Below are 26,968 nucleotides of genomic sequence, written 5' to 3'. Positions count from 1 at the left end.
AACAGAAAATAATGACTACACTGCAGAAATCAAAGTCAGAATCGAAAAAGCACGTTCTAATTTTATAAAAATGAAAAAGGTCCTATGTGGCAAAGATTTAACATTAGCTCTTAAAGTACGTTTTAACAAAATGTTACGTATACAGTGTACTATACTATGGAGTGGAATCATGGACATTAAATCTAGACACAATGAGACGACTTAACGCCTTTGAAATGTGGACCTATAGAAGAATTATGAGGGTTTCCTGGGTAGATAGAGTTACGAATAATGAAGTACTGAGAAGAATAGGTAAAGAGAAGGAAGTTGAACTTACAATTAAAGAAAGAAAGCTACAGTATCTCGGACATGTGATGCGGGGCGAGAAGTATGGCATCCTGCGACTCATAATGCAAGGAAAGATAGATGGCAGAAGAAGCATCGGAAGAAGACGAATTTAAATAAAAATAAAAATAGCAAAAATTAAAATAGCTATGATGATTGCCAACCTCCGTAGCGGAGATGGTACCTGAAGAAGAAGAAAAATTACAGGAAATACGCTGAGAGATCAAAAGAGAAGTGAAGACGTTAGAAGAAAATGTAACGTACAGTTACAGTGGAGGAGACCCGTGTCGTCAAAATAGCAAGAGATAAGTTACCAATCGGCAGAAGAAGTATCGCACGACCGCGCAAAAGATGGAGTGACAACCTTCCATAGAGGTATTAATCCGCCAATGAACAAGCTATTTATAAACACGTATAGAACCAGTTATTTAAATTTTAATGGACCAAGTTGGTTTTTTGGACTAATGGACTAAGTGTTTGAACACAGTTAGATGAAAAATACCTGAAAATGCTTTATAATTTCCACAAAGCAATTCTCTTTGTTATACAAAATTCACTTAAAAACAAGTTTTTTGTATGTAACGATTCATAAATATATTAAAACGAATAAAATGAAAAGATGATGGAAAGAATACATGCAAAAATTATTCGAAGATACAGTAAGAAGACCAACTGAAATAGACAATGTCTATTTCAGTCCAGTCGGCCCAGGAATAACAAATGAAGAAGTAACTATCGGCATTAAGCGATTTATATATGGGAAATCACTACGACCTGATGAAGTGGATGGTCAAATTTTACATATTAGAGGTGCAATAAATCACAGTTTTTACTAATCTCTTCAACAACATATATGAGACTGGTAATTTACCAAAAGACTGGCTACTATCAATATTCATTCCACTTCCCAAAAAAGCCAACGTTAGAAAATTTGAAGAACGTGTATTAATTAGTTTGATGAGCTATGTACTTAAAGTACTCCTTAATATTATTACTCTCCCATATACATCAAATTAATCATATTAAAAGAATACATAAGTAGTTCAATTTAGATTCAGAGTAGGTCTTGAAACGAAAGAAGCACTTTTTAGTTTGCAAATTCTAATATAGATAACCAGGAATGTCAGCTGCGATATGTTTGCATGTTTTATTGATTTTAAGAAGGCATTTGACAAAGTATCACGTGGGAAATTCTTACATATCCGAAAAACACCATAACTCGATGGAAAGGATATAAGATTAATTTCAAACTTATATCTCCAACAAAAAAGCAACAGTACGATACTAAAATGAACTGTTAGAGGTCTTCTCAGTCGAAAAAGGTGTTCGACAGGGTTACATACTGCCACCGGCACTATTTAACATATACTCTGAAAATATCTTTAGAGAAACCTTGGACAAATCAGAAGATGGTATTATAGTAAATGGCCAACTTATAAACAATATTAGATATGCAGACAATACCGTATTGCTGGCAGATTATGCGCAAAAGAATAAGATGGATCAATGTGGTCGCCAACATCACAAGGAGATAGGCACCTTTAGAAGAACTGTGGCATTGACGACACACTAATTTAGTAAATATACATGATTAAACATGTACTCCAAAGAAATAAGCAAATATTAAGCGTCTTCAGAAAAACTCGTCAAATACCTGGCATTGCGATGTCTTGAGAAGAACTCCTTTCCCTGGACTAATTTGGTAAAATACCCACGAACTTTTATTGTAACAACCTTTTAAACGCTTGAACTCTTCAATTAAAGTGCTACTTTATAGCTATGGGTAGTTGGAATGGTGTTAAAGATAACGAAATTCAATTTTTAGGTGTTAATTACGATACAAGCCTTTCCATGTGGACTCCTATTTGTCCTTCCTCCAAAGCTAAATTTACTCTAGATGAACGTAGTTTTGATTTAACTCAGAAACTTTTAGAAACAGGTGTTGGTAAAAAACCTATAGTATGGGTTACTCATTCGATGGGTGGTCTTATTGTTAAAAATATGTTATGGAAAAGTAAGTATATTCAAATGATAAAATTATTGTTTCGTTATTTTATTTTTAGTTTTTATTTAACAAACTGTTTAAAATTTTCCCTAAATGACAAATATTACCTCAGAGAATAAACCTTGACAGAAAATTCTGTCCTCCTGGTTGGGTGTTGGGCAATGGGCCAGTAACCCGTTACCGTAAAAAGTACAAAACCACGAAACCTTTAAATAAGCCTCAGATAGATCGCTCTTACCGACGATGACTTAAGGTAAGCGCGCGTTTGACCGAATCGGCCGGCAATAGAACGCACGGCTGCAGCTCAGAATTAAATGCAATAACGCGCATTTATCGGCAAAATCACGTGAGCTCATTCCATGGATTTACATATTTCATGGACGATTAATCTAAAAATTATTATTGTTAGTTTGTTGTGCAAAAAAGAGGAACAACAAAATAAATACCAATAATAATTTAATTACCGGAGATACCAACAATAAACTGTTTGACTAGTCTTTAAAAGCTTCCACACACCTTAAAAACAAAATCTTTTTTGAAAACTGATTTAAGTTCCACGAAAACTAATAATTTGGTCAAACAACTCTTTACCATAATACATTTTTACCTTTTTCTTAATACTGGTTTTTAGGTTTTGAAAGCAAAATTCCTGCAATAAGAAATATTTGTTTGAATACAAAAGCTGTGATTTTTTATAGCACGCCACATAATGGATCCACTTTAGCAAATTTAAGTCAAGCTACTGCGCTGTTACTGTGGCCATCGGTGGAGGTACAAGAATTGAGGGAAAGTAAGTTTTTGCAAATATATATGTTAACATACAACTCATTAGTCCGGCAGCTGGGTACCTTTCTGTATGCATGGAAGGGTGGATAGTTGAAAACTATTCTATCTTATTTAAAATTTTTCAGTGAATACGAATGTGTATGTCGTCCGTCTCAAAAATTGGTACCAATTTTTATAACCAATTTTTTTATAAACAAATTTTCAAATTAGAATATATTAATTTACAAACAGTCCCGTCGTAAAGTACGGCTAAGAATACGTAAAAAATACTATATACGTTATATATAAAAAGTTTATATTTTAAGTTATAAAAAATTTTACGTCGAGAAATAGAAGATTTATCCCAACTTTTATGCCGAATATCTTGTTACATGATGTATATTTCTCTAGAAGCTGCACATAAATAGAAAGTTTGAACCTATTTTGACAATTCACTATTGAAAAAAAAAAATGGAAGAAACTTTATTTTTCATCGAGTTAACAAGCAATAAACAAATAGCTTTCGCCATTGCAGAATCAAAAGCACACAGCGCGGCGGGCTAGTTCGTTGTCGACATTACGCTTGCTAAATAGTAGCTATTTTAAAATTTCAATAACCGTTCGAAGTAGGTATTTGAAAATTTATTTTTAAACAAGTTGTTTATAAAAATTGGTAAAACTTTTTTTAGATGGGGGACATACATATTCGTATTCAGCGAAAAATTTTACATAGAATAGTTTTCAACTATCCACCCTTCCATGCATACATAAAGGTACCCACATTATTGCTGCCGGTTTACATTAAAATAATTAGCTAATTTCACTAGCTTGACAACCGGATAATCGTAAATTATCAGAGGTTGAAATATATATATATATATATATATATATATATATATATATATATATAAGAATAAGAAAAAAGAAGTACTTGTGACTCGTTTGGAACAAATATATAACTGTTTTGGATGGGTTGGAGTCAATAATAGGGCTATTGGTTAACTATTTTTTTTTTTTATTCTCGAGCTTTCAATTGTGTTTACAATTATTATCAAGAGCTAAAAAAGACAAAATACTTACAAGGTTGAACTAAAAAGAAAAAACAATTTTTGTTAACTTACCAAATAAAAATTAGTTTGGTAAGTAAAAATCACTGCTTACATCTTCAAAATATTTAATACAAAAATGTTTTTATCTAATAAATGTTTCTCTGAAAAATTTTTTTATAATTTTGAAAACATTTTTTTAATATAAGAATAATTGAATTTATAAATAAGTTCAAATAGCAACCAATTACAAATAGCCTCAATGTCATAAATGCCAACATAAAATTTTTATTTTTGACAATTATATTGCCAAAAATAAAAATTTCGTTTAAACATTCTTTTTTGTTTAGTAACAAAAAAAAGAAGATTTATTCACCGTTGACAGATGTCTGAAAGAATGTGACAGATATATGGAGAATTAAATATGACATTTTACAAGTTTTATATATAAATCATAAAGAAAGAATATAATTATAAATTTTGCTTAAATTTTGAATTTCAGATCTTTTGTTTAAACTCTTATCATTTTTGCTAATACAAACCATTTCCAAAAAAGTCCTTTTAAATTTATTACTTTCACTACATAAAATTTTAATGTTATCAAAATCCATAATATGGTCTTTATCGATTACATGTTCTGCCAAAGCACAAGATGGTTTTTTAATTCTGCAATCACTTTTGTGAGAAATAATGCGATTTGAAAGATTTCTTCCGGTCTCACCAACATATTCAGCCTCACACTGAGTACAATTAATGCTGTATACTAAATTCGTTTTTTCAAATTTGTCTATAGGATATTTAGTTTTAGAATATAAAGATGAAATAGTTTTGATGTTCTTTGTTGCTATTTTTATATTGTCAATAACCTTTAGTGTTTGTATTAATTTAGGTGTTAATGATGGTATAAAAGGTAGTGAATGATAATAGATGTTCTGATTGTTAGATACAATGTTTTGAGATTGAGCAAAAAATGGTGTTAAATTATTTATATTAATATAAATTATATTAAATAAATTAAATTAAATTATTTATATTAATATAAATAATTTTAACACCATTTTTTGCTCAATCTCAAAACATTGTATCTAACAATCAGAACATCTATTATCATTCACTACCTTTTATACCATCATTAACACCTAAATTAATACAAACACTAAAGGTTATTGACAATATAAAAATAGCAACAAAGAACATCAAAACTATTTCATCTTTATATTCTAAAACTAAATATCCTATAGACAAATTTGAAAAAACGAATTTAGTATACAGCATTAATTGTACTCAGTGTGAGGCTGAATATGTTGGTGAGACCGGAAGAAATCTTTCAAATCGCATTATTTCTCACAAAAGTGATTGCAGAATTAAAAAAACCATCTTGTGCTTTGGCAGAACATGTAATCGATAAAGACCATATTATGGATTTTGATAACATTAAAATTTTATGTAGTGAAAGTAATAAATTTAAAAGGACTTTTTTGGAAATGGTTTGTATTAGCAAAAATGATAAGAGTTTAAACAAAAGATCTGAAATTCAAAATTTAAGCAAAATTTATAATTATATTCTTTCTTTATGATTTATATATAAAACTTGTAAAATGTCATATTTAATTCTCCATATATCTGTCACATTCTTTCAGACATCTGTCAACGGTGAATAAATCTTCTTTTTTTTGTTACTAAACAAAAAAGAATGTTTAAACGAAATTTTTATTTTTGGCAATATAATTGTCAAAAATAAAAATTTTATGTTGGCATTTATGACATTGAGGCTATTTGTAATTGGTTGCTATTTGAACTTATTTATAAATTCAATTATTCTTATATTAAAAAAATGTTTTCAAAATTATAAAAAAATTTTTCAGAGAAACATTTATTAGATAAGAACATTTTTGTATTAAATATTTTGAAGATGTAAGCAGTGATTTTTACTTACCAAACTAATTTTTATTTGGTAAGTTAACAAAAATTGTTTTTTCTTTTTAGTTCAACCTTGTAAGTATTTTGTCTTTTTTAGCTCTTGATAATAATTGTAAACACAATTGAAAGCTCGAGAATAAAAAAATAGTTAACCAATAGCCCTATTATTGACTCCAACCCATCCAAAACAGTTATATATTTATATATATATATATATATATATATATATATATATATATATATATATATATATATATATATATATATATATATATATATATATATATATATATATATATATATATATATATATATATATATATATATATATATATATATATATATATATATATATATATATATATGTTAGTACAATGAAACCTAAAGCTAAGATTAATACTATTACAAAAATTAACATTAACCTCACCAGTCTTCCGGGTTAAACCGCGTCGATTATTACTGCGCCGAGTTTTCGATATCCTCTCTAATGTCTTATTCAGGGCTTCTGAAGTCTCAGTCTCCCGATCCTCCAGACACTACTACACTGATCACTAATCAGTGCACTACTTCTACCGGGAACAGAGGACGGTTCATTTATACCGTCGATGGTGACGTGTTTGAGTAGATGCTGGAATGGAGGATGGCGCGCGAACATTTCTGACGGCGGGATTTTGATTGGAGGGTGGAGCAGACGATATTTTCTTTGAGAGGTATCCATGTCGAAGGTAACCGGATGCCGTCATCTCTTTTATTGAGACAATTTTGCCTTTTTTCAATTTCTATGGCTTCTCTGATAATTCTTGGTTTATAGAAGCGGATACGGGCTATGGAGCTTCTGGAGTTTTCAAAATCAATTTTATGATCTGTATAAAGATGGTGTTGGGACCTAGAGCTGAATTGCAAACAGAAATGGAATGCTCATACATTTTTTGGAGGGGAATAATATTTTGGATTCTACGATTTGTTTTTCCTACATAAGATCGGGAGCAGGCTGCACAAGTAATTTCATAAACTGCGTGTTTTTTATTTGGAATGTTGTGTTTGGTTGATCGGAAGAGAGATGAAAGTTTTTGTTGGGGGGTAAATATTGTCTTTATTTTCCTTTATTTAAGAATTTTATCAATTTTGTACCGCCTTAGAATTAAATAAGGTATCAAAGTTCAATAATTAAAAATTAACAGACGAACAAAAAAGAAGAAAGAAAGAAGAAAGAAAACTCAAAAAAATTCCGTATGAAAAATTTTTTAATCAATTTAATGCTTTCTTCTTTTTCCTCCTCTATATAAGCTATTCTGCTTGTTCATTGGTGGATTAATACCTCTATGGAAGGTTGTCACTTCATCTTTTGCGTGGTCGTCCGATACTTCTTCTGCCGATTGGTGACTTATCTCTTGTCATTTTGACGACACGGGTCTCCTCCATTCTGCTTATGTGCTTATTCCATTCTTTTTTTCTATTTTGTGTCCATTCATTTATACAGTGTACGTTATATTTTCTTCTAATGTCTTCACTTCTCTTTCGATCTCTCAACGTAGTTCCTGTAATTCTTTTCAGTACTCTCATCTCTGCAGTTTCCAGTAGCCTTTGCATTGTGGCTGTGTCGGGTCTTGTTTCTGAGGCATATGTCATTATTGCTCTTACACTTGCTTTATAAATTCTTGACTTCATCTCAGTGTTAATGTGTCTCTTTCGCCATATAGTATTATTAAGGCATCCTGTCAGTTTATTTGCTTTTTGTACTTGATCTCTCACTTCTTTGTCCAAGTCTCCATAGCTTCTTCTTCTTCTTCTTCGTGTGCCATATCAGAATTATCCGACGTTGGCGATCACCATTGCGAAGGCTTCTCGATCTTCTGCAATATGGAATAATTGTCCTGCATTTGTTATCTGTGTTCATTCACGAATGTTTTTTAACCAAGAAACTTGGTTTCTCCCTACACCTCTACCGCCCTCTATTTTACCTTTAAGGATCAGTTGTAATATTTTATATCGACTTCCCCTTACTATATGTCCCAGATAAGACATTTTTCGATGTTTAACGGTCTTTAGCAGTTCTCTATCTTTGTTGACGCTCCTTAGTACTTCTTCATTAGTTTTCCTTGCTTTTCCAAGGTATCTTCAGCATTCGTCTATGAACCCACATTTCCAATGCTTCAATTTTGTTCATGATCGATACTTTTAGCGTCCACACTTCTGCACTATACAAACGTACGGACCAAACATAACAATTAACCATTCTTTGTCTTAGTTCTAAACTGAGATGATTATTGCAAAGAAATGACTTCATTTTCATAAAAGTAGTTTTAGTCATTGCTATTCTACGTTTTATTTCTATGTCTGGATATACTTGGTCCGTTATCACAGTTCCCAAATATGTCATTTTGTCGACTCTCTCAACTTGGACTTCGTTTAATTGAAGCTTTGCATCGGGATGTGGGTCACGACTAAACACTAAAAATTTGGTTTTGTTTGAGTTTATTTTTATGCCCATTTCCTCTCCTACCTCGTGAATACGATCAAGCAGAATTTGGATACCTTCAATATTATCTGAAAGAATTACTGTATCGTCTGCATATCTAATCGCATTAAGTAGTTCCCCGTGGATTTTTATTCCATATGGTTGTCTCTCAAGTACCTTTTTAAATAACTGGTCCGAGTAAACATTAAACAACGTTGGCGACAAAATGCAACCTTGTCTGACTCCTCGTTGTATGGAGATTTCATCGGTGTAGTTATCTCCAACTTTTACGATAGCAGTTTGATTCCAGTACAAATTCTTAATGACACGAATATCCTTGTCATATATTCCGATATTTTTCAGTATCTGCATTAATTTTACATGCTGTATTTTATCGAATGCCTTTTCGAAGTTCACGAAACATGCAAATACATCTTTTCTTTGGTCACGGCATTTTTGTAATAGGATGTTAAGCGCAAAACTCCACAGTGTAATTCCCAGGTATTTTATTTCCATTACTTGTTCAATACTGATGCCATCAGTTTCTATTTTACATCTGGTTGGGTCTTTGCTGACTACTTAGTTTGTTTTAGTTTTCTGAGATGAGATTGTCATATTAAATTCTTTTGCTCTTATGTTAAATATATGGACCAATCTTTGCAGACTATCTTCATCTTGGGCTATCAATATTGCGTCGTCTGCGTAACAGATTATTTTTATTTCTTTCCCATTCTGTATCCTCTTCCTTTGTTAACGCTTTTGATGATTTCATCCATGATCAAATTGAAGAGCATTTGGCTCAGTGAATTCCATTGTCTTATTTCGCTCCCTATTTCTATAGGTTCTGTAAGTTGTCCGTCTATTCTGACTTCCATTTTGTTGTTTGGTAGATGTTTTCGATAGATTTTATAATATTTAGGGGAACTTCTATATTATAGAGAACATGGATTACATCTTTGAGACTCTGTCAAACGCTTTCTTTAGGTCAATCAGCACAGAAATGCTGGTCTATTATACTCTAGTGATTTCTCAGTAATTTGCTTTATAACGAATATTGCATCTGTACATGATCCTCCACTACGAAAACCCTGTTGTTCATCTGCTTAACTTATCCTCTGATTTATTAGCACATGTAAAATTGTACTGTAAGTTTTAGCGTAGTATTTAACAAGTTTATACCTCTGTCGTTTTCTGACTATTTTTATGTCCTTTTTTGAATAGTAGAATTAGTTCGCTCGTTCTCCATTCTTCCGATATTTTATTGTGTTTTATAATTTTATTAATTAATGTTGTTAATTCTTCTGCCATTGCTACTCCACAGTATTTTAGTAATTAGTGGTGAGTCCGTCGGAATCATCGGTATACGCGGGATCAAGAACTCCAATCCTTTGCATTTTTCTTAATGGATCGTTGCCTCGATGACATTATTTATCAACTTTTTCAGTCAGTCTCGTTCCATTGCACAGTCGAGGTTGATTCATGTTACGCAGCATAATGACTACTGATCCTACTTTTCATTACAAATTGTAAAGTGGGAGTCCAAGAAATTACAATCAATTCAAAAACTCTGTGGGATAGTTGACATTGGATTGTGTTCGATGTGCTCGAACTCGTTCAGTTCTAAGCGTATGAACTTCATTTTTTGTCATTTTAGAACGCAATTCTGACATGCTAATACTACTATCATTTTCTGTATCTCGTTAGTTTTTTTAAGACTTTTACGGTCTAGGTCAGTTCGTCATCTCCTTGGCATTGTTAGTGTGGACACTTGATTGATTGATAAAAATGGCAAACTAATAGGATTCACCAACTTTTTATTACATTTTTGACCTTATATTTTGGAAAGCCGTCTTTCCAAAAATAATTAAAATCCACTTCTAAGAGATCTAATTATCTCTCCTACTAGTAATTGATCACAGAACGTTTTCCTTCTTTATTACCTTATTCTATTACTTTATGTTTCTTATGTTATTCTTTGTGACATAGTTATTTTAATCTTAAGCTAATATAAATAGCATTTTCCATATTAATATTATCTGCAATAAATTATACGTATGTTCCACTTATTTTATTTTTACTTTAAAAGAGATTACAAATTATACTTTTTTGTTAACATTTTGATCTTCACTTGAGTAACAAGGGAGCTCTACCGGCTTCACCACGTCTCCAATGATTATTATTATCAAATGGATCGTAACAACACACAAATGCTGATTCCATGCATAGCTCGCTGAAATTGATACAAAAAATTTAGTAAATTGCAGGATAAATGTAAAAATAAAAAATTTAGTAAATATAAAAAGGGTAAATATAAATTAAATAAAGTGTTAAAATAAATTATATAAGAACTCATTTCGTCTCAATTAAATTGAAAGCTTTACTTGATTTTCCCGATATCACCTATACGTGAGCAGCTTTTCTGTACTCCAACGTTCAGACATGAAGAGTGAAAAGGGGGTAACCTCTCAAGACTCAAACATTAGAATCCAAAAAAACAGACACAGTTGAACATGTCGAATTATTTGGATATGCTAAAGTACAAAATTTGCTGGCATTTTTCGTATTGTGTTGTAGTTAGAATTTGCTTATAACTTGTTATTATTATAGATTACCGCTTTTTATATGTGATACTAATGACTATAACGTATACAACACGAGTTTTAAACAACGGGCTTTAACATTGTTATTTAATTTTAATAAAAATTAAGTGACTCTGTGAACGAAAGCAGATCATAATGGGTGCGTTCAAACGACCTCAGCGGCTGGACAGCTGACTAAGCGGTAGCGTTTAGACACCTCCAGCGCAAGTCGCTGGAAGTCAGCTGTTGTTAAATTTGATAAGCGTACTTTTATTTCCGCTGGATGAACTCAGCGGTTGCTTGGGCTTACGTGGTACGGAATAATGAGTTTTAATTTTTTGATTAAAAATTTCGATAGATCTAAAAAATGGATTTTCAAAGGAATAATGGAAGTTTATTATTATTATTAATTAGAACAGTTTTGTATCGAACGAAAATATTTATGTATAGAAATATTTATGTAAATATTGAGGTTAGATTTGTTAAAATGTCAAACGTTTGAAATGTTGAGACAAATCCGATCAGACGGTTTTTGTCTGCTGGATGTAAGCCGCTGGTTATAGCCACTTAGAGCTTTGTGCTCAAAGTCAGCTGCTGAGGTCCTCTGAACGCACCCAATATTTTTTTATTTCTTATATTTCATATTTATTAAAAATTAGGTTAGGTTAGAAACAAGACTTGACACAGCAACACAACACAAAGGAAACGATGCAGAGAATACTAAGAAATACGTCTAGGGACCGAAAGAGCAGTCATCGGAAGACAATGTAATATACATGGTATAAACGTGTCAATGCTAGACAAAAAAAAATAGAATGGAATAATCACATAAGTAGACTGGAGACGACCAGAGTGGTTAAAATAATATATATATATATATATATATCTATATATATATATATATATATATATATATATATATATATATATATATATATATATATAAAGTAGTTAGGTATTATTGACTGACACGTTATGTAAAATAAAGTTTTATTTTGGGGTTGCAGTCATTAATAGGGCAGGAAAGTGAAACTCTTTGTTCTTGATCAAGCTTTCGCAAAATTTATTTGCTTCTTCAGGATATGCTAAAATATGGTATCAGTAAATACAATGAAATTGAAATTAAATAGCATTGTTTAAATCTAGTATAAAAACTTACAACATGAGGTTAATCTATTAAATTTTAATAATAATAATAATAATAATAATAAATAATAACAACAACAACAAGAAGAACCACAAATGAGCCAAACAACAACAAGAGCTCCACCCGCTGAAGGTGCTGCGCTGGAACATCAGCCGGCGCTCACTCAAGCGGGACGACCGAGGCAGCGCATGAAATGGACTGTGTCCATAAACGAAAATATTTTGCGCTTTTATTATAAGGTGACAAACCTCGGTCAAGAAACGATCGGCTATCGACAACAACTGTATGCCGAATTTTGCAGGGAATACCCAGAAATTCAAGTATCTGAACAAAGAGTAGCAGACCAATACCGGGTAATTTTAAGAAACAATCTTATCCCAGAGACTAGACGCGACATTATCAGAAGCGAAATTGAACAGGAGATCCATAACCAAGAGCAAGTTGCAGACCAAGTCCCTAATGAAGTCCCCAACGAGCAGATTCCTGAGCTTCTCGTACAAGAAACTCAACCTAATAATACACAGCAGGACAATAACGAGTTGCACGATAGTCTGGTAAACGAGATGGCACGCGCTGTACAAGAGTTTAGTGAAACAAACCCACTTAGCAGACAACCGCTACCAAAAATAAACTCTTCTAAGAAACTAGGAGCGCTGTTACAAATTGTGAATACTGAAGTCCTACCCAATTATATCACAGAAGCCCACACATTAGAATATTTGCATATGCTGATTTACTGTGCAGCAACAGCAATTGCTAATGTTATGGGCATTAAGATCAGAACACGACGGGGTACCAACATCGGAAGGACTGGTAACAGAATAGCACCCTGGGAAAAACGACTGCTGGGGAAGATTGAATTACTGCGTAGGGACATTGGACAAATAACAGAATACATAAGAGGAGTAAGAAGTAGAAAAATCATCAAAAGAGCTGAAGAAATATTGTTTAACACTCTAAGACACTCACGACATGATCCAGAAAACAACACACCTCAACAATGCCTGGACACATTAAAACAAAAACTATCTGTTTACTCAGGCCGCCTGAGGAGGCACAAGGTTAGTAACCACCGGACATGCGACAACATACTTTTTGAGCAAGCAGAGAAGGCTTTCTATAGGAAACTTAATTCCACTGTAGAAAATGCAAATAATAAATCCTACTCAAGCCAAGAAGAAATTCATGAGTTTTGGGGAAACCAACTTTCGACGCCAGCTACTCATAATAACAATGCTGGATGGATTGAACAAACGACGAACAACTGTCAACACTACAGTAATATTCCTTATGAACCTTTCACCACTGAAGAAGTCTCGAACATTATCAAAGAGCTTCATAACTGGAAATCTCCTGGACCAGACGGAGTTCAAAACTTCTGGCTAAAGAAGTTTTGGAGTGTTCATGAGCTTTTAACAGTATTTATTAATAATATTATTTCTAATTCACAGGAAATACCATCATTTCTTACTCAGGGAACCACTTATCTAATACCGAAGGATCAAAGTAATACCCAAGATCCAGCAAAGTACCGCCCAATTACTTGTCTTCCAACTTTGTACAAATTGGTCACATCCTGTGTGGCCCGGCGTATCTACCAACATTGTGCTCTGAACAATATCATAGAGCCTCAACAGAAAGGATGCGCTAAGGGCTCCATGGGCTGCAAAGAACAACTTATTATCGACTCAGTCATTTCTAACCAGGCATACACCAAAAAAAGAAACCTTTTTACTGCCTTCATTGACTACAAGAAGGCTTTTGATTCAGTGCCGCATGAATGGCTTATAGATATATTGAAAATATATAAAGTCGATGATAATCTCGTGACCTTTTTGAAGAATATAATGGCAGAGTGGAAGACTAAAATTCACCTTCAACTACCGGGTGAAATTAATATCGAAACTGAAAATATCCCTATTAATCGGGGGCTTTTCCAGGGGGACTCGTTGAGTCCACTTTGGTTCTGCCTAGCAATGAACCCACTATCTCAGCTGCTGAACTCTACTGACTCAGGTTTTAGCATCAAAAATAACAACACTGTTGTAGCGAAGCTTAATCATCTGCTGTATATGGATGATTTAAAATTAATGGCTTCCACTCGAAACCACCTAGATGAGATGCTAAAAACTGTAGAAAATTTCTCAAATGATATCAGTATGAATTTTGGACTAGACAAGTGCCGTATACTAAATATAGTCAGAGGAAAGATTCAGCCCGGAGGTTTCGATATGCAAGATGGCCAAAACATCGAGGCAATGGGTGAAAATGATATGTACAAATATCTCGGAGTAAAACAAGCGCGGAAAATTGACCATAAACAAATGAAAACTGAACTAACTTCGGAGTTCGTACGAAGAGTAAGACAACTAAATCGGTCATATCTTAATAGTAAAAATTTGTTTAAGGCATTAAATACGTACGCCTGTTCCGCGCTGAGCTACTCATTTGGTATTATAAAGTGGTCAAAAACAGATATAGAGGGTCTTCAGCGGAAAGTAAGAACACTTCTCACAAAGGCGCAAAAACATCACCCACGCAGTGCAGTAGAGAGAACAACATTACCGCGGTATCAAGGGGGAAGAGGACTTATGGATATAGGTGAGCAATTGGATAAACAAATTGCTAATTTAAGAACTTATTTTCAGGTACAGGCTGAGACATCTACTTTACATCGAGCAATTTGCGCAGTAGATGATACGACGCCGCTTAAACTGAGGGAACAAGAAATGTGCATAAACCACCTGACTAAACAAGACAAAATGCGCACCTGGATGAGTAAACCTCTGCATGGGCGACATCTCAATGAGATCAGCCAAGAATATGTCGACAATACAGCGTCGAACTATTGGTTGACATCAGGAAAGATGTTTCCCGAGACTGAGGGTTTCCTACTTGCCATTCAGGATCAGGTTATTCCAACTAAAAATTACCTGAAATATATTGTTAAAGATCCTCAAGTCCAAAATGACAAATGCCGATATGGATGCCAAGCCCAAGAAACCATCCAACATCTTACCGGTGGCTGCCAGGCATTTGTCGGTACTGATTATAAAGAACGCCATGACTCAGTAGGAAAGATTATCCACCAAGAACTAGCTGACAAACTGGGACTTCTCCAAACCGACCATCTTCCTTATTATCAATACGTCCCTGATAGAATGCTTGAAAATGACAACTACAAGCTATACTGGGACCGCACTGTGCTTACAGACCAACCAGTGGCCCATAATAGACCCGATCTCATACTAGTTAATAAAATTACTAGGCAAACAACACTTATTGATGTGGCGATACCCAACACCAATAATTTACGTGTTAAATACAACGAAAAGATCGCCAAGTACAGAGATCTAGAAATACAAATCAGGAGACAATGGAGAATGGAAAGTACCCAGACGATACCCATTATTCTTTCTACCACTGGAGTCATCCCGAAGAGCCTCCTAGAAAACATAAAAAAGCTGGGTCTAAACGAACATCTATATAAGATTATGCAGAAAGCTGTGTTACTTTCGACGTCCAGATGCGTACGAAAATTTTTGGGAGATACACCGACATACCAAGTCACCTAGGACTCGATAACATGGAAAGAGTCCCACCAGAGCTCAATCCTTTTGATACCGTAGGTATCTGGGATGAGTGAATTTTCCCCTTAGAGGGAGTGTGAGCCGTATGGCTAAATCTGGATAAATAATAATAATACATAATAACAATCAAGGGCTAGTTATCAACAACAAAAAATATAATAAACAGAAACGAGTGTCTTTCTGACATAAATCAAACATCAACATAATCAATGTCATAATGAATTTGTACAAAATTAAATAAAATTAAAATATTGTACTTACATAACTAGATAATTTTAATAATTTAAGTTTTAATGTTTTGTAAATTTGAAAATTTAATGGATTAACCTCATGTTGTAAGTTTTTATACTAGTTTTATACAATGCTATTTAATTTCAATTTCATTGTATTTACTGATACCATATTTTAGCATATCCTGAAGAAGCAAATAAATTTTGCGAAAGCTTGATAAAAAACAAAGAGTTTCACTTTCCTGCCCTATTAATGACTGCAACCCCAAAATAGAACTTATATATATATATATATATATATATATATATATATATATATATATATATATATATATATATATATATATATATATTGTGACGATTAGGGTTTATAGAAAATAATTTATAAGTTATATACTACATAATATTAGATATTTGGTTGTTTTAAATAAGTTATATACTAGAGAATTTAATAAAAATATATTTATGTGAGGGCATTTTTAATAAATTAGCATATAATAATTGTAAAAAGTTGTATTTTAATATTGTAAATATATATAAGTGAGCCATGTGCTTAGGCAACCAAAAATACTCTCGGAGATTGACAGATATTTATACTCTGAAGTGACGTTTAAGAATATTTACGAATATAAAGTGGGTTATAATAATATATTGTTTGAAATGTGTATTTTATTAAATTAGAATGTTAAGTTACTAATTTAATTATATATTCTGATCTGAAAAGCCTAAATGTAAACAAAATTATTAATAGAAAAGAATGGAATTCTCTGGATCTCCGGAGATGGCCATGTTTGCGAAATGGTTTGTTCCAGAAAATTCATACAAGTATGAAATAGAACAAATTGGAACATGATCTCTTACGAGATGGTTCTAGAAAATCCAAAAACATATAAATACCCGTGATTTGGATTCAAGATGGCAGTTTTTGGCAGTTTTTAGAAGTTTTTAGTTAGAAGTCAAGCAGTTTATTATGAAAGTTAGTAGAAGATAGACACAATTAATTAGTGAAGTCAATTGTTCACAGTTTTAGTAAATCAGTCAAGCAGTTTTATAAGAAATATGAAAGTTAGTTGGAGATAGTCCAATTGTTTAATATAGTGAGTTAAATGAAGATTAAAAATTATGCATATAATTTAATGCACATTTATAATTATACACAAATAATTATTGAAGATTAAAAAAAGTATATTGGAAGAAATTAAATTATATTATGGTTGGAGATTAGTATAAATCAACTTATAATAATTGGATATTGGTATATTGAAAAGAAGAATAAATATAAATGGTGTTTGCTGGTTTGGTTGGTGGTATATAAATGCTGGTGAAGAAAAATATATCTTAAATTGGTAGAAGCTGATAATTAAAAAAAGAAATTTCACAAAAACAAGGATAACCGAAGTACAAAGACTTTCAGTGGTGATTAGAATATATATAGTGGAAAACAGTTCATTTAGGCATTCAGTGAAAGAAAGGTACAAAATTTTGTTAATATAATTTAGTTAGTGTCATAACAATTTCAATTTTGAAGATAGTTTTGTTTAAATTTTAGATTGTCTATAGAATTTAATTAGTTTTATAAGAGTATCAATTTAAAGATAGTTTATTTTAAATTTACATTGGCTAGGTTAGATATATATGTGTGTTTCATAATAGTTATAATAAAGATAATTTAAAAAAGTACTTACAAGCTAATTCTTTGAGAACCGCGATAAAAACCCTATATTATTAAAAATACTCATTGCTCATCATTCAAAACAAAAAACACATCATAACAATTTGGCGCCCAACGTGGGGCTCTCTATTTAAAAGAATTAGTTTGGGAAGATAAGTGCTCTCATATAATTAAATTAATTATCAGTAGAAAGGAAAAATAATAGATTTTATTATTAATTATATTTGAACAAGTAAAGTCTCAAAATGTCTCAAGGAAAGAAAGGTACAAGAAGCAAAAAGAATGAAGAAGATGTGGAAGTAGAAACACAACCTATACAAGAGGAGAGTTTAGTTCAAGTTCCACAAGATACTGCAGAAATGAATCCAGAAAGAGAGGAAAATGTCAATATGGCAGCTTTGATGTCATTAATGATGCAGATGAACAAGACAATAGAAGAGAATTCAAAAGAAATCAAAGAAGACATAAAAAAATTGGAAGAGAATTCAAAAGAAGTCAAAGAAGACATAAAAAAATTGGAAGAGAATTCAAAAGAAGTCAAAGAAGACATGAAAAAAATAGAACAAAAAATGGAACAGAATTCACAAGAAGTCAAAGAAGACATGAAAAAAATGGAACAGAAATTGGAAGAGAATTATAGAAAATTAGAAAAGAAAATAGAAGATAATAATAATAAAATTGTAAAACAAATGGAAAAACAAATGGATAAAAAACTTGAAGCTGCAGAGAAAAAAGTAGCAAATGAAATAAAAAGTATACGGAATGACTACAAGAAAAGGATAGACAATGAGAGGACAGAAGTAAAGAGGATTATTCAAGATAATAAAATAGATATAGAACAGAAAATAGAGTTACAGAAATGTAACTTAGAAGTAAAAATTAACGAAGACAGGAGAAACACAGAAGAAAAATTAGACGATATACAACAAAATATCCAAATAAATAGTAATCAAATAAGAAATGTGGAACAGAGAATAGATGATATTTCACAAATGAGAGACATAGGGAGACCTTACTTAAATTTAACAAATGAGACTGGGATTAAATTCTCTGGTAATATAAAAAATTTGCATCCTAGAGTATACATAAATAGTTTAAAACATAAATTAAGATTTGTGAATAATATTAATGATATTAAAGATTATATTAGAATGACATTAAATGACAATGCAGCAACTTGGTTTGCTAGTATTGAAAATGATTTAGATAACTTTCAAACATTTGAAAATAAATTTTTAAATTATTATTGGGGTGAATTAGAGCAAGCAAAGTTTAGAGAAATTCTATATTTTGGAAAGTATAATCAAAATTTAAAATCAAATATGGTAGATTATGCATTAAAATTGATAACAGTTGCAAAATATTTAGAACCACCACTTAGAGAGGATGAAACAGTCTTAAATGTATCTAGACATTTTGATGCTGATGTTGTGCAAACCGTAACTGTACAAAATATTCAAACAATAGATAGTTTTATTAATTTTATTCAAAGAATACAAAGAGGCAATATGACAAGTAATAATAACAACAGAAAAAACAATAATAACTTTCAATATAATAAAAATGATAATCAACAATATAGACAATCATATAATAGATATGGTAATAATTTACAAAATTTTAATAATAATAACAGTAATTATAATAGACAACATTTTAATAACAGTACTAATAATAATAGACAAGATTTTAATAATAGAAGAAATACAGAGCGACCTAACTATAACAGACAGGTAAATTGTGTTCGAAGGAATAGAAGCTGCGAAGACAGGGAACGAAGTAGTACAAGGCAGGAAAATGTGAGTAGAAGTCATAGTAGGGAAAGACATAGTACATCAGATCCAAGTGGTCAGATACAATCTGACAATTCTAATAATCAAAATTTTGTGCAGTAAACTTTCTGAATTACAAGTTAGGCCATTGCTATTATGAAAAACCTTCTGAATTTATTTCTTTAGATGAAGATAAAATTATTGAATCTATTAATTTAATTTATATAAATGCTTTGGCCAAAAATAAAATGATTAAAATTATGATAGATACTGGTTCAGAAAGTACTTTAGTCTCGGAGAATTTTATTTTTAATACATTAAAACTATCAGATATAATAAAGATTCCAAAAATTAAAATTGTTGGTGCAAATAATAAGAAGTTGGGTGAAATTGATAAACTAGCCAATTTTAAAATTAATATTCTTAATAAAGAAATTAATATGCAAGGATTTATTGTCAAGGATTTATGTGTTGATATATTAATGGGAAATGATGAATTGGAAAAGAAGAAAGTAAAGATAGATTTTGAAGAAAAAATGGTAACTTTGGAAGGGCAAATAATTAAATTTATGCAGAAAGATGAGGTAGAAGAAGGAATAAGAGTTGATAGGATATTATTAAAAGAAAATAATGATGTTTATGAAGAAGAAATGTATTTTGATGATAGGGAAATGTCCCAAAAGAATGTAAAGAATAATTATTGTAGTGAATATTTAAGGAATGGAAATTTTAAGCAGATGGATGCCTACGAGGCGGAGTGCGTAAAATTGGAAGCAAGGAATAATGAGTACATAATGAAGAATAATTTTATTTGTAAAGAAGAAGATATGATGAAAGTTTTAAATTGCCCTGAAGAATATAAATCAATAGTCATTTCCATATTGCAGCAACACAAGGGACTTGTCAATAAAGAAAATAGAATTGCACAAAATTATATCCATAGTATAAAAGTTAAAGAAGAAAAAGATTTTAAAACAAAATCATACCCAATACCATATAAATACAGAGAAGAAGTAAACAAAACAATTAATAATATGTTAGAAGATGGGATCATTGAGAAGGCAGACACACGTTTTATTAACCCCATAGTAGTAGTACGAAAAAGATCAGGTGAAATCAGGTTATGTTTGGATGCAAGGAATATTAACAAGATTACTGAAAAGCAATTTGAAGCACCAATGAGTATAGATGGAATATTAGGAAGAATTACAGGAATGTCATTTTTCACTAAAATCGATTTACAGCATAGTTTCTGGTTAATACCTCTAGAAAGAAAAAGTAGACAGTATACAGGATTTCAGATAGATGGAGTAGTATATCAATTCAAAGTAGTACCATTTGGACTTCAATCATCTTGCAGTGCTCTATGTAGATGTCTTCATGATATTTTGGATCAATATGAACATTTTGTAATTCACTACATTGATGATATATTAATTTTTTCTAAAACGGCTGAAGATCATGAGAAACACCTAAAAATTATAATAAATAGATTAGACAAAGTTGGACTAAAAATAAATCAAGAAAAATGTACATTTTTTCAAAAAGAAGTCATATATCTAGGTTATAAACTTAACACTAAGGGAATCGAAATGGATCCAGAACGGACACAAGTCATTCAGGAATATAAAACACCACACAATTTAAGAACTTTAAGAGGATTTATTGGAATAATTAATTATTATAAAAGGATGATACCAGATCTAAGTATAAAAGAAATTCCATTACTTGAACTACTGAGAAAAGGTGTAAAATGGAGATGGGATCAGAGAAGAGAACTAGCATTCCAAGAAATTAAAAACATTTTTCTGTCAAATTTGAAAATATACTATCCTGACTATACACAGCCATTCATATTAAGAACAGATGCATCAATAGAGAGATTATCAGGGGTATTATTACAAATACATGATGGGGTCGAATACCCAATACAATTCATTTCAAGAATAACAAAGCCACATGAAAAGGGTTACTCAGTTTCAGAATTAGAACTAGCAAGTATAATACACTGTGTCACAAAATTAAGATTTTATTTATTGGGTAATGAATTTACTATAGAAACAGATCACCAAGCTTTAACGTCTATATTAAATAACAAATATGGAAACAGTAGAATACATCGGTGGAGTCTAATACTTAGTGAATACTGCTTTGAAATCAAATACATTTCTGGAAAATCCAATATAGTGGCAGATGCTTTATCAAGGTTAGAAAATACACCACAAAAAGGGCAGCGAACAATAAAAATTGGATTAAATCAATTAGTAGAAAGTACTGGATTATATTCTAAAGAAGAAATTATAAGAGATCAGATCAATTTGAGTGAAAAACAAAAAGTCCTTAGGAAAGATGGGGTATATTATAAAATAATAAATGGCATAGAAGTATATGTAATAACTAGAACTTTAGCAAAGAAAATATTGAAAAATTTACATAACAATTATATGCATATTGGTTCAAGAAAGCTATGGATGCTATTTAGGGACAATTATTTTGCAAAGAATGACATAAGTATAGCAAAAGAAATTACTACCCAATGCCCAATATGTCAACTAAACAAAGAAAAGAATTTCAAAAACCAGAACACATATAAATCTAATGTTGTATATGAAAAACTAAATACAGTTTCCATGGATTTTATTTCAAATTTAGTTCTCAGTCCAACAGGAAAAAAGCATATACTAGTGATAGTTGATTTATATACAAAATTTATTAAACTATATCCCTGCTCTAGAACAAATGTTAAAACATTAAAATTATATATTAATCAATTTTTCGAAGAAATAGGACCATTTAGAAATTGCATAATAGATAATGCTACATATTTTAACAACCAAAAATTTCGGACATTTTGTGAGAAAAAGGGAATCAACATTCATTTTACAAGTATCAGACATCCTCAGGCAAATCCTGCAGAAAGATATATTAAAGAAGTTATAAAATATTTAAGGATACTGTGCCAAAACCAACATGAAACTTGGCAGCAACATATACCACAAGTAGAATATTTTTTAAATAATACACATAATTTGAATACAGAGGAAGTACCAGAATATTTAATGTTTGGCCATATAGGAAACAGAAAGTGGATTAGTGAATATAATCAGGATATGTTAGAACAAGTAATGCAGAAAGTGAATAACCGAATTAGGAGGAAAGCTGAAAAATATATCAGAAGACAAAATCGAAATATAAAAAAACCAATCACATTTCAAAAAGGAGACCAAGTGTTAATTCGTTCACTTAGAAAAAGTAATGTTAAAGAAAACCGTTGTAAGAAATTACAACCAATGTTTGAAGGTCCATATACAATTGAAAATCAGAATGGACTAAATAGTTATGTGTTAATAGATGCAGAGAACAGACTAAGAGGCATATTTCATATCAACGACATTTTTCAATATCATGAAGAGATTGAATAATATTTTCTATACCTTTAAAACAAATATAATAACACTAATAACTTAATGATATATCCATTTTATTCAATAGACTTGATTTGTTAAATGGTAGATGGTAGATTTCATTATTTTGAATCAATTTGACATCATACTTGTTGAATTTTGTATATATGGAAATTAATTTGTACCCTAAAAATCATAATTTGGGGTTAGACACAAAATTGATACTATAATTGCTATAAATATGTCTTTCTAATATAATAAAGTAAAAAAACTTACCAATTTATATTGATGAAAGTTAATTTGAATGGAAATAATTCCTAGATTTTGTCTATAAATAAACAGAACACAATATCCATTATATTTTTAATTAAGGTTATATTTTATTCTCTCCATTTGACATGACAGTTTGACCATAGAATAGCCGAACTGTGCTCCGTTGTTCTCTGTTTTGACATAGACAGCGAACAGGGATGTATTTAACACACTTTAAATAATAAAAAAAAATTGAATTATTAATTTATTAAATTTAATAAGGTATGAGAAAATTAATATTTAAAAAAATAATAAGTAAATTATTTATTTTAAATATTATTTTTGGGGTATTGTGACGATTAGGGTTTATAGAAAATAATTTATAAGTTATATACTACATAATATTAGATATTTGGTTGTTTTAAATAAGTTATATACTAGAGAATTTAATAAAAATATATTTATGTGAGGGCATTTTTAATAAATTAGCATATAATAATTGTAAAAAGTTGTATTTTAATATTGTAAATATATATAAGTGAGCCATGTGCTTAGGCAACCAAAAATACTCTCGGAGATTGACAGATATTTATACTCTGAAGTGACGTTTAAGAATATTTACGAATATAAAGTGGGTTATAATAATATATTGTTTGAAATGTGTATTTTATTAAATTAGAATGTTAAGTTACTAATTTAATTATATATTCTGATCTGAAAAGCCTAAATGTAAACAAAATTATTAATAGAAAAGAATGGAATTCTCTGGATCTCCGGAGATGGCCATGTTTGCGAAATGGTTTGTTCCAGAAAATTCATACAAGTATGAAATAGAACAAATTGGAACATGATCTCTTACGAGATGGTTCTAGAAAATCCAAAAACATATAAATACCCGTGATTTGGATTCAAGATGGCAGTTTTTGGCAGTTTTTAGAAGTTTTTAGTTAGAAGTCAAGCAGTTTATTATGAAAGTTAGTAGAAGATAGACACAATTAATTAGTGAAGTCAATTGTTCACAGTTTTAGTAAATCAGTCAAGCAGTTTTATAAGAAATATGAAAGTTAGTTGGAGATAGTCCAATTGTTTAATATAGTGAGTTAAATGAAGATTAAAAATTATGCATATAATTTAATGCACATTTATAATTATACACAAATAATTATTGAAGATTAAAAAAAGTATATTGGAAGAAATTAAATTATATTATGGTTGGAGATTAGTATAAATCAACTTATAATAATTGGATATTGGTATATTGAAAAGAAGAATAAATATAAATGGTGTTTGCTGGTTTGGTTGGTGGTATATAAATGCTGGTGAAGAAAAATATATCTTAAATTGGTAGAAGCTGATAATTAAAAAAAGAAATTTCACAAAAACAAGGATAACCGAAGTACAAAGACTTTCAGTGGTGATTAGAATATATATAGTGGAAAACAGTTCATTTAGGCATTCAGTGAAAGAAAGGTACAAAATTTTGTTAATATAATTTAGTTAGTGTCATAACAATTTCAATTTTGAAGATAGTTTTGTTTAAATTTTAGATTGTCTATAGAATTTAATTAGTTTTATAAGAGTATCAATTTAAAGATAGTTTATTTTAAATTTACATTGGCTAGGTTAGATATATATGTGTGTTTCATAATAGTTATAATAAAGATAATTTAAAAAAGTACTTACAAGCTAATTCTTTGAGAACCGCGATAAAAACCCTATATTATTAAAAATACTCATTGCTCATCATTCAAAACAAAAAACACATCATAACAATATATATATATATATATATATATATATATATATATATATATATATATATAATATTTCATTATTATATACTCACTGCTCATTTTTCTCTCCAGGGCAATAAGCTATCCACACGCAAGTACAGCTCCGCGTTAAGTTATTGTCATTGGAATGGTCTTGGAAATACGAAATACGAAAACTTTCAGTGGGCTCCATCATTAGGAGTACTGATAGTAAAAAACACACCGTCACTATTATTTTATAAACCATATTTACATGTATATTCAGGAATCAATAAAAACATTGTAACGGTTTCTATTTATACCTTAGCACTGTTGATAATTGCCTATTGTTGTTGATTTTATCAAGAAGAATTTTATAGTTTTTTTTTGTTACGTGATTTTATGTTAATTAATATACTTAAGTTTTCAGTCATTTATTAGTTTCACTATAAATTTTTTCCTATGATTTACTCAACACTAGAAAAGGTCCCCTATAGGAATAGACGATGATTATAACTAATTATACAACTAGTTGTAAAATTAGAACACTTGAATATGGTGACAGACCCGTCTGACCCTTCAAGCTAACACAATATTTTCTTGTTATCACCGTTTTAAATAGTCTTCTACAAAGTGGAACGCAACGTTCAAAATTACTAATTAGGGGAAGCTTATAAATACCTTCAAAATTTAAAAGACCAAGTATCCTGAAAAAGAGGCCGATTAAAGCAAATTTATAGAAGTAGAATCACTTTGAAAAAACCCATTTTTAAGCTCTGCTAGAAATTCAAGAAAATAACCAGTTTCTGGATCTGCATTCATGGTGATATTAACATAATATCTTGCAGAGCAGAGGACGACAGAAATACATTTACAATTGAAAAAATTAGCCAAGGAGGTTAGACTAGAAATAAATATATTAAAATCGCAAACACTAATGTAGAAAGGAAGTAGAGGACGATGTTGAAGCCAAAAAAGACTTGGCATATCTAGGAATGAAGCTAAATACAAAAATAACGGAATTAGCAGACATCCAACAAATAATAATCAAAGACAACATCGCCTATTCCCTGTTGTATGCAGGAGAATCCGAGACAGCCAATTTCATATTGCCCCCATGATCTCGGCGAATTTTACGTCGTGATTACGCCTGTACAAAATTCAAATAACCCAGTGTTATCGGCATATACTGGGCGCTCGGATAAGTACTTAGTCTACAAAAGAAACCAAAATTCTTTTTTGATGAGAATTATTTAAATATAGGAAATTTCTTTAAATAATTCCGGCCCACTGAAAAGAGGGTACGATGTGTAAGTCGAAATGTAAAACAAGATGATTTTATATTTGCGTTTTATTCCCAACTTATTATTATTTGATAACTCGTACCTGCTGGGAATGAGGGAATGAGATCCAGCAGATTTTTGCATCTAAAACACAATGTTTCACAATATCATATCAAATATTTCTGGTACGCTAGCTCAAAATAGTTAAAGTAATTATTAAGACATAAATTATATGTCGTGACCAAGTTACGGCGGAAGTACAATTTCCAACTTAAAAACGCAACAAAAATGGTAGGATATCTAAACAAGAACAAACAATATATCAAAACAAGAAGAATATTAAAGTTCAGACCACCGTTATCAACGAAAAATTAGGCAAAGAAATAAATGAAAGGAACTCTATAGGATATACCAGGAACCAGATATTGTAAAACACATAAAGATAGGACGTCTGAGGTGGGTAGGCCATGTAATGCGGATGGAGCAAACCGACCCAGCTAGAAAAACGCTCCTTGATAGACCTATTGGTCAAAGAAGAAGAGGAAGACCCAGAAGAAGATTCCTAGATAACATCGATGAAGACATGAGAAATATGGAAATACGTGCTTGGCGGAGGAAGGCGATGGATAGGGACGACTGGAGAAAAATTCTTGGGGAGGCTAGGACCCACACAGGGTTGTAAAGCCAAAATGATGATGAATAAATGAAAGAATCAAATACACACGTAAGGTCGAAGATATCATATAAAGAGGTGGAGGTATATCTAACGA

At 30.9% G+C, this 26,968-nt stretch overlaps 1 protein-coding gene and 1 long non-coding RNA gene across 6 annotated transcripts in view; one reads left to right on the top strand and one right to left on the bottom strand.

The window, feature by feature from the left end:
• The window catches only part of LOC140432305 (protein SERAC1), an 85,575-nt gene that overhangs the window by 42,957 nt on the left and 15,650 nt on the right, over positions 1-26,968 (top strand). For 3 of the 5 annotated variants that reach the window (XM_072520129.1, XM_072520127.1, XM_072520132.1), the window contains 2 exons: positions 2,150-2,338; positions 2,961-3,119. The exons of 1 other annotated variant lie outside the window; for it this stretch is intronic. In XM_072520129.1, the coding sequence (XP_072376230.1) occupies positions 2,150-2,338; positions 2,961-3,119 (348 nt within the window). The remainder of the gene's footprint in view (positions 1-2,149; positions 2,339-2,960; positions 3,120-26,968) is intronic. One more of the 5 variants, XM_072520130.1, reaches the window with a different exon arrangement.
• LOC140440447 (uncharacterized) lies at positions 10,572-25,306 on the bottom strand. Its single transcript, XR_011950849.1, has 2 exons — positions 25,011-25,306; positions 10,572-10,748 (listed from the first exon to the last, which is right to left on the bottom strand). It is a non-coding gene; the product is annotated as an uncharacterized lncRNA (long non-coding RNA).

This window comes from Diabrotica undecimpunctata, chromosome 1 (genome assembly GCF_040954645.1).
Source record: "Diabrotica undecimpunctata isolate CICGRU chromosome 1, icDiaUnde3, whole genome shotgun sequence".
Classification (NCBI taxonomy): domain Eukaryota; kingdom Metazoa; phylum Arthropoda; class Insecta; order Coleoptera; family Chrysomelidae; genus Diabrotica; species Diabrotica undecimpunctata.
The sequence above is the reverse complement of the archived record's forward strand: the minus strand, read 5'-3'. Positions and strand labels throughout refer to the sequence as shown.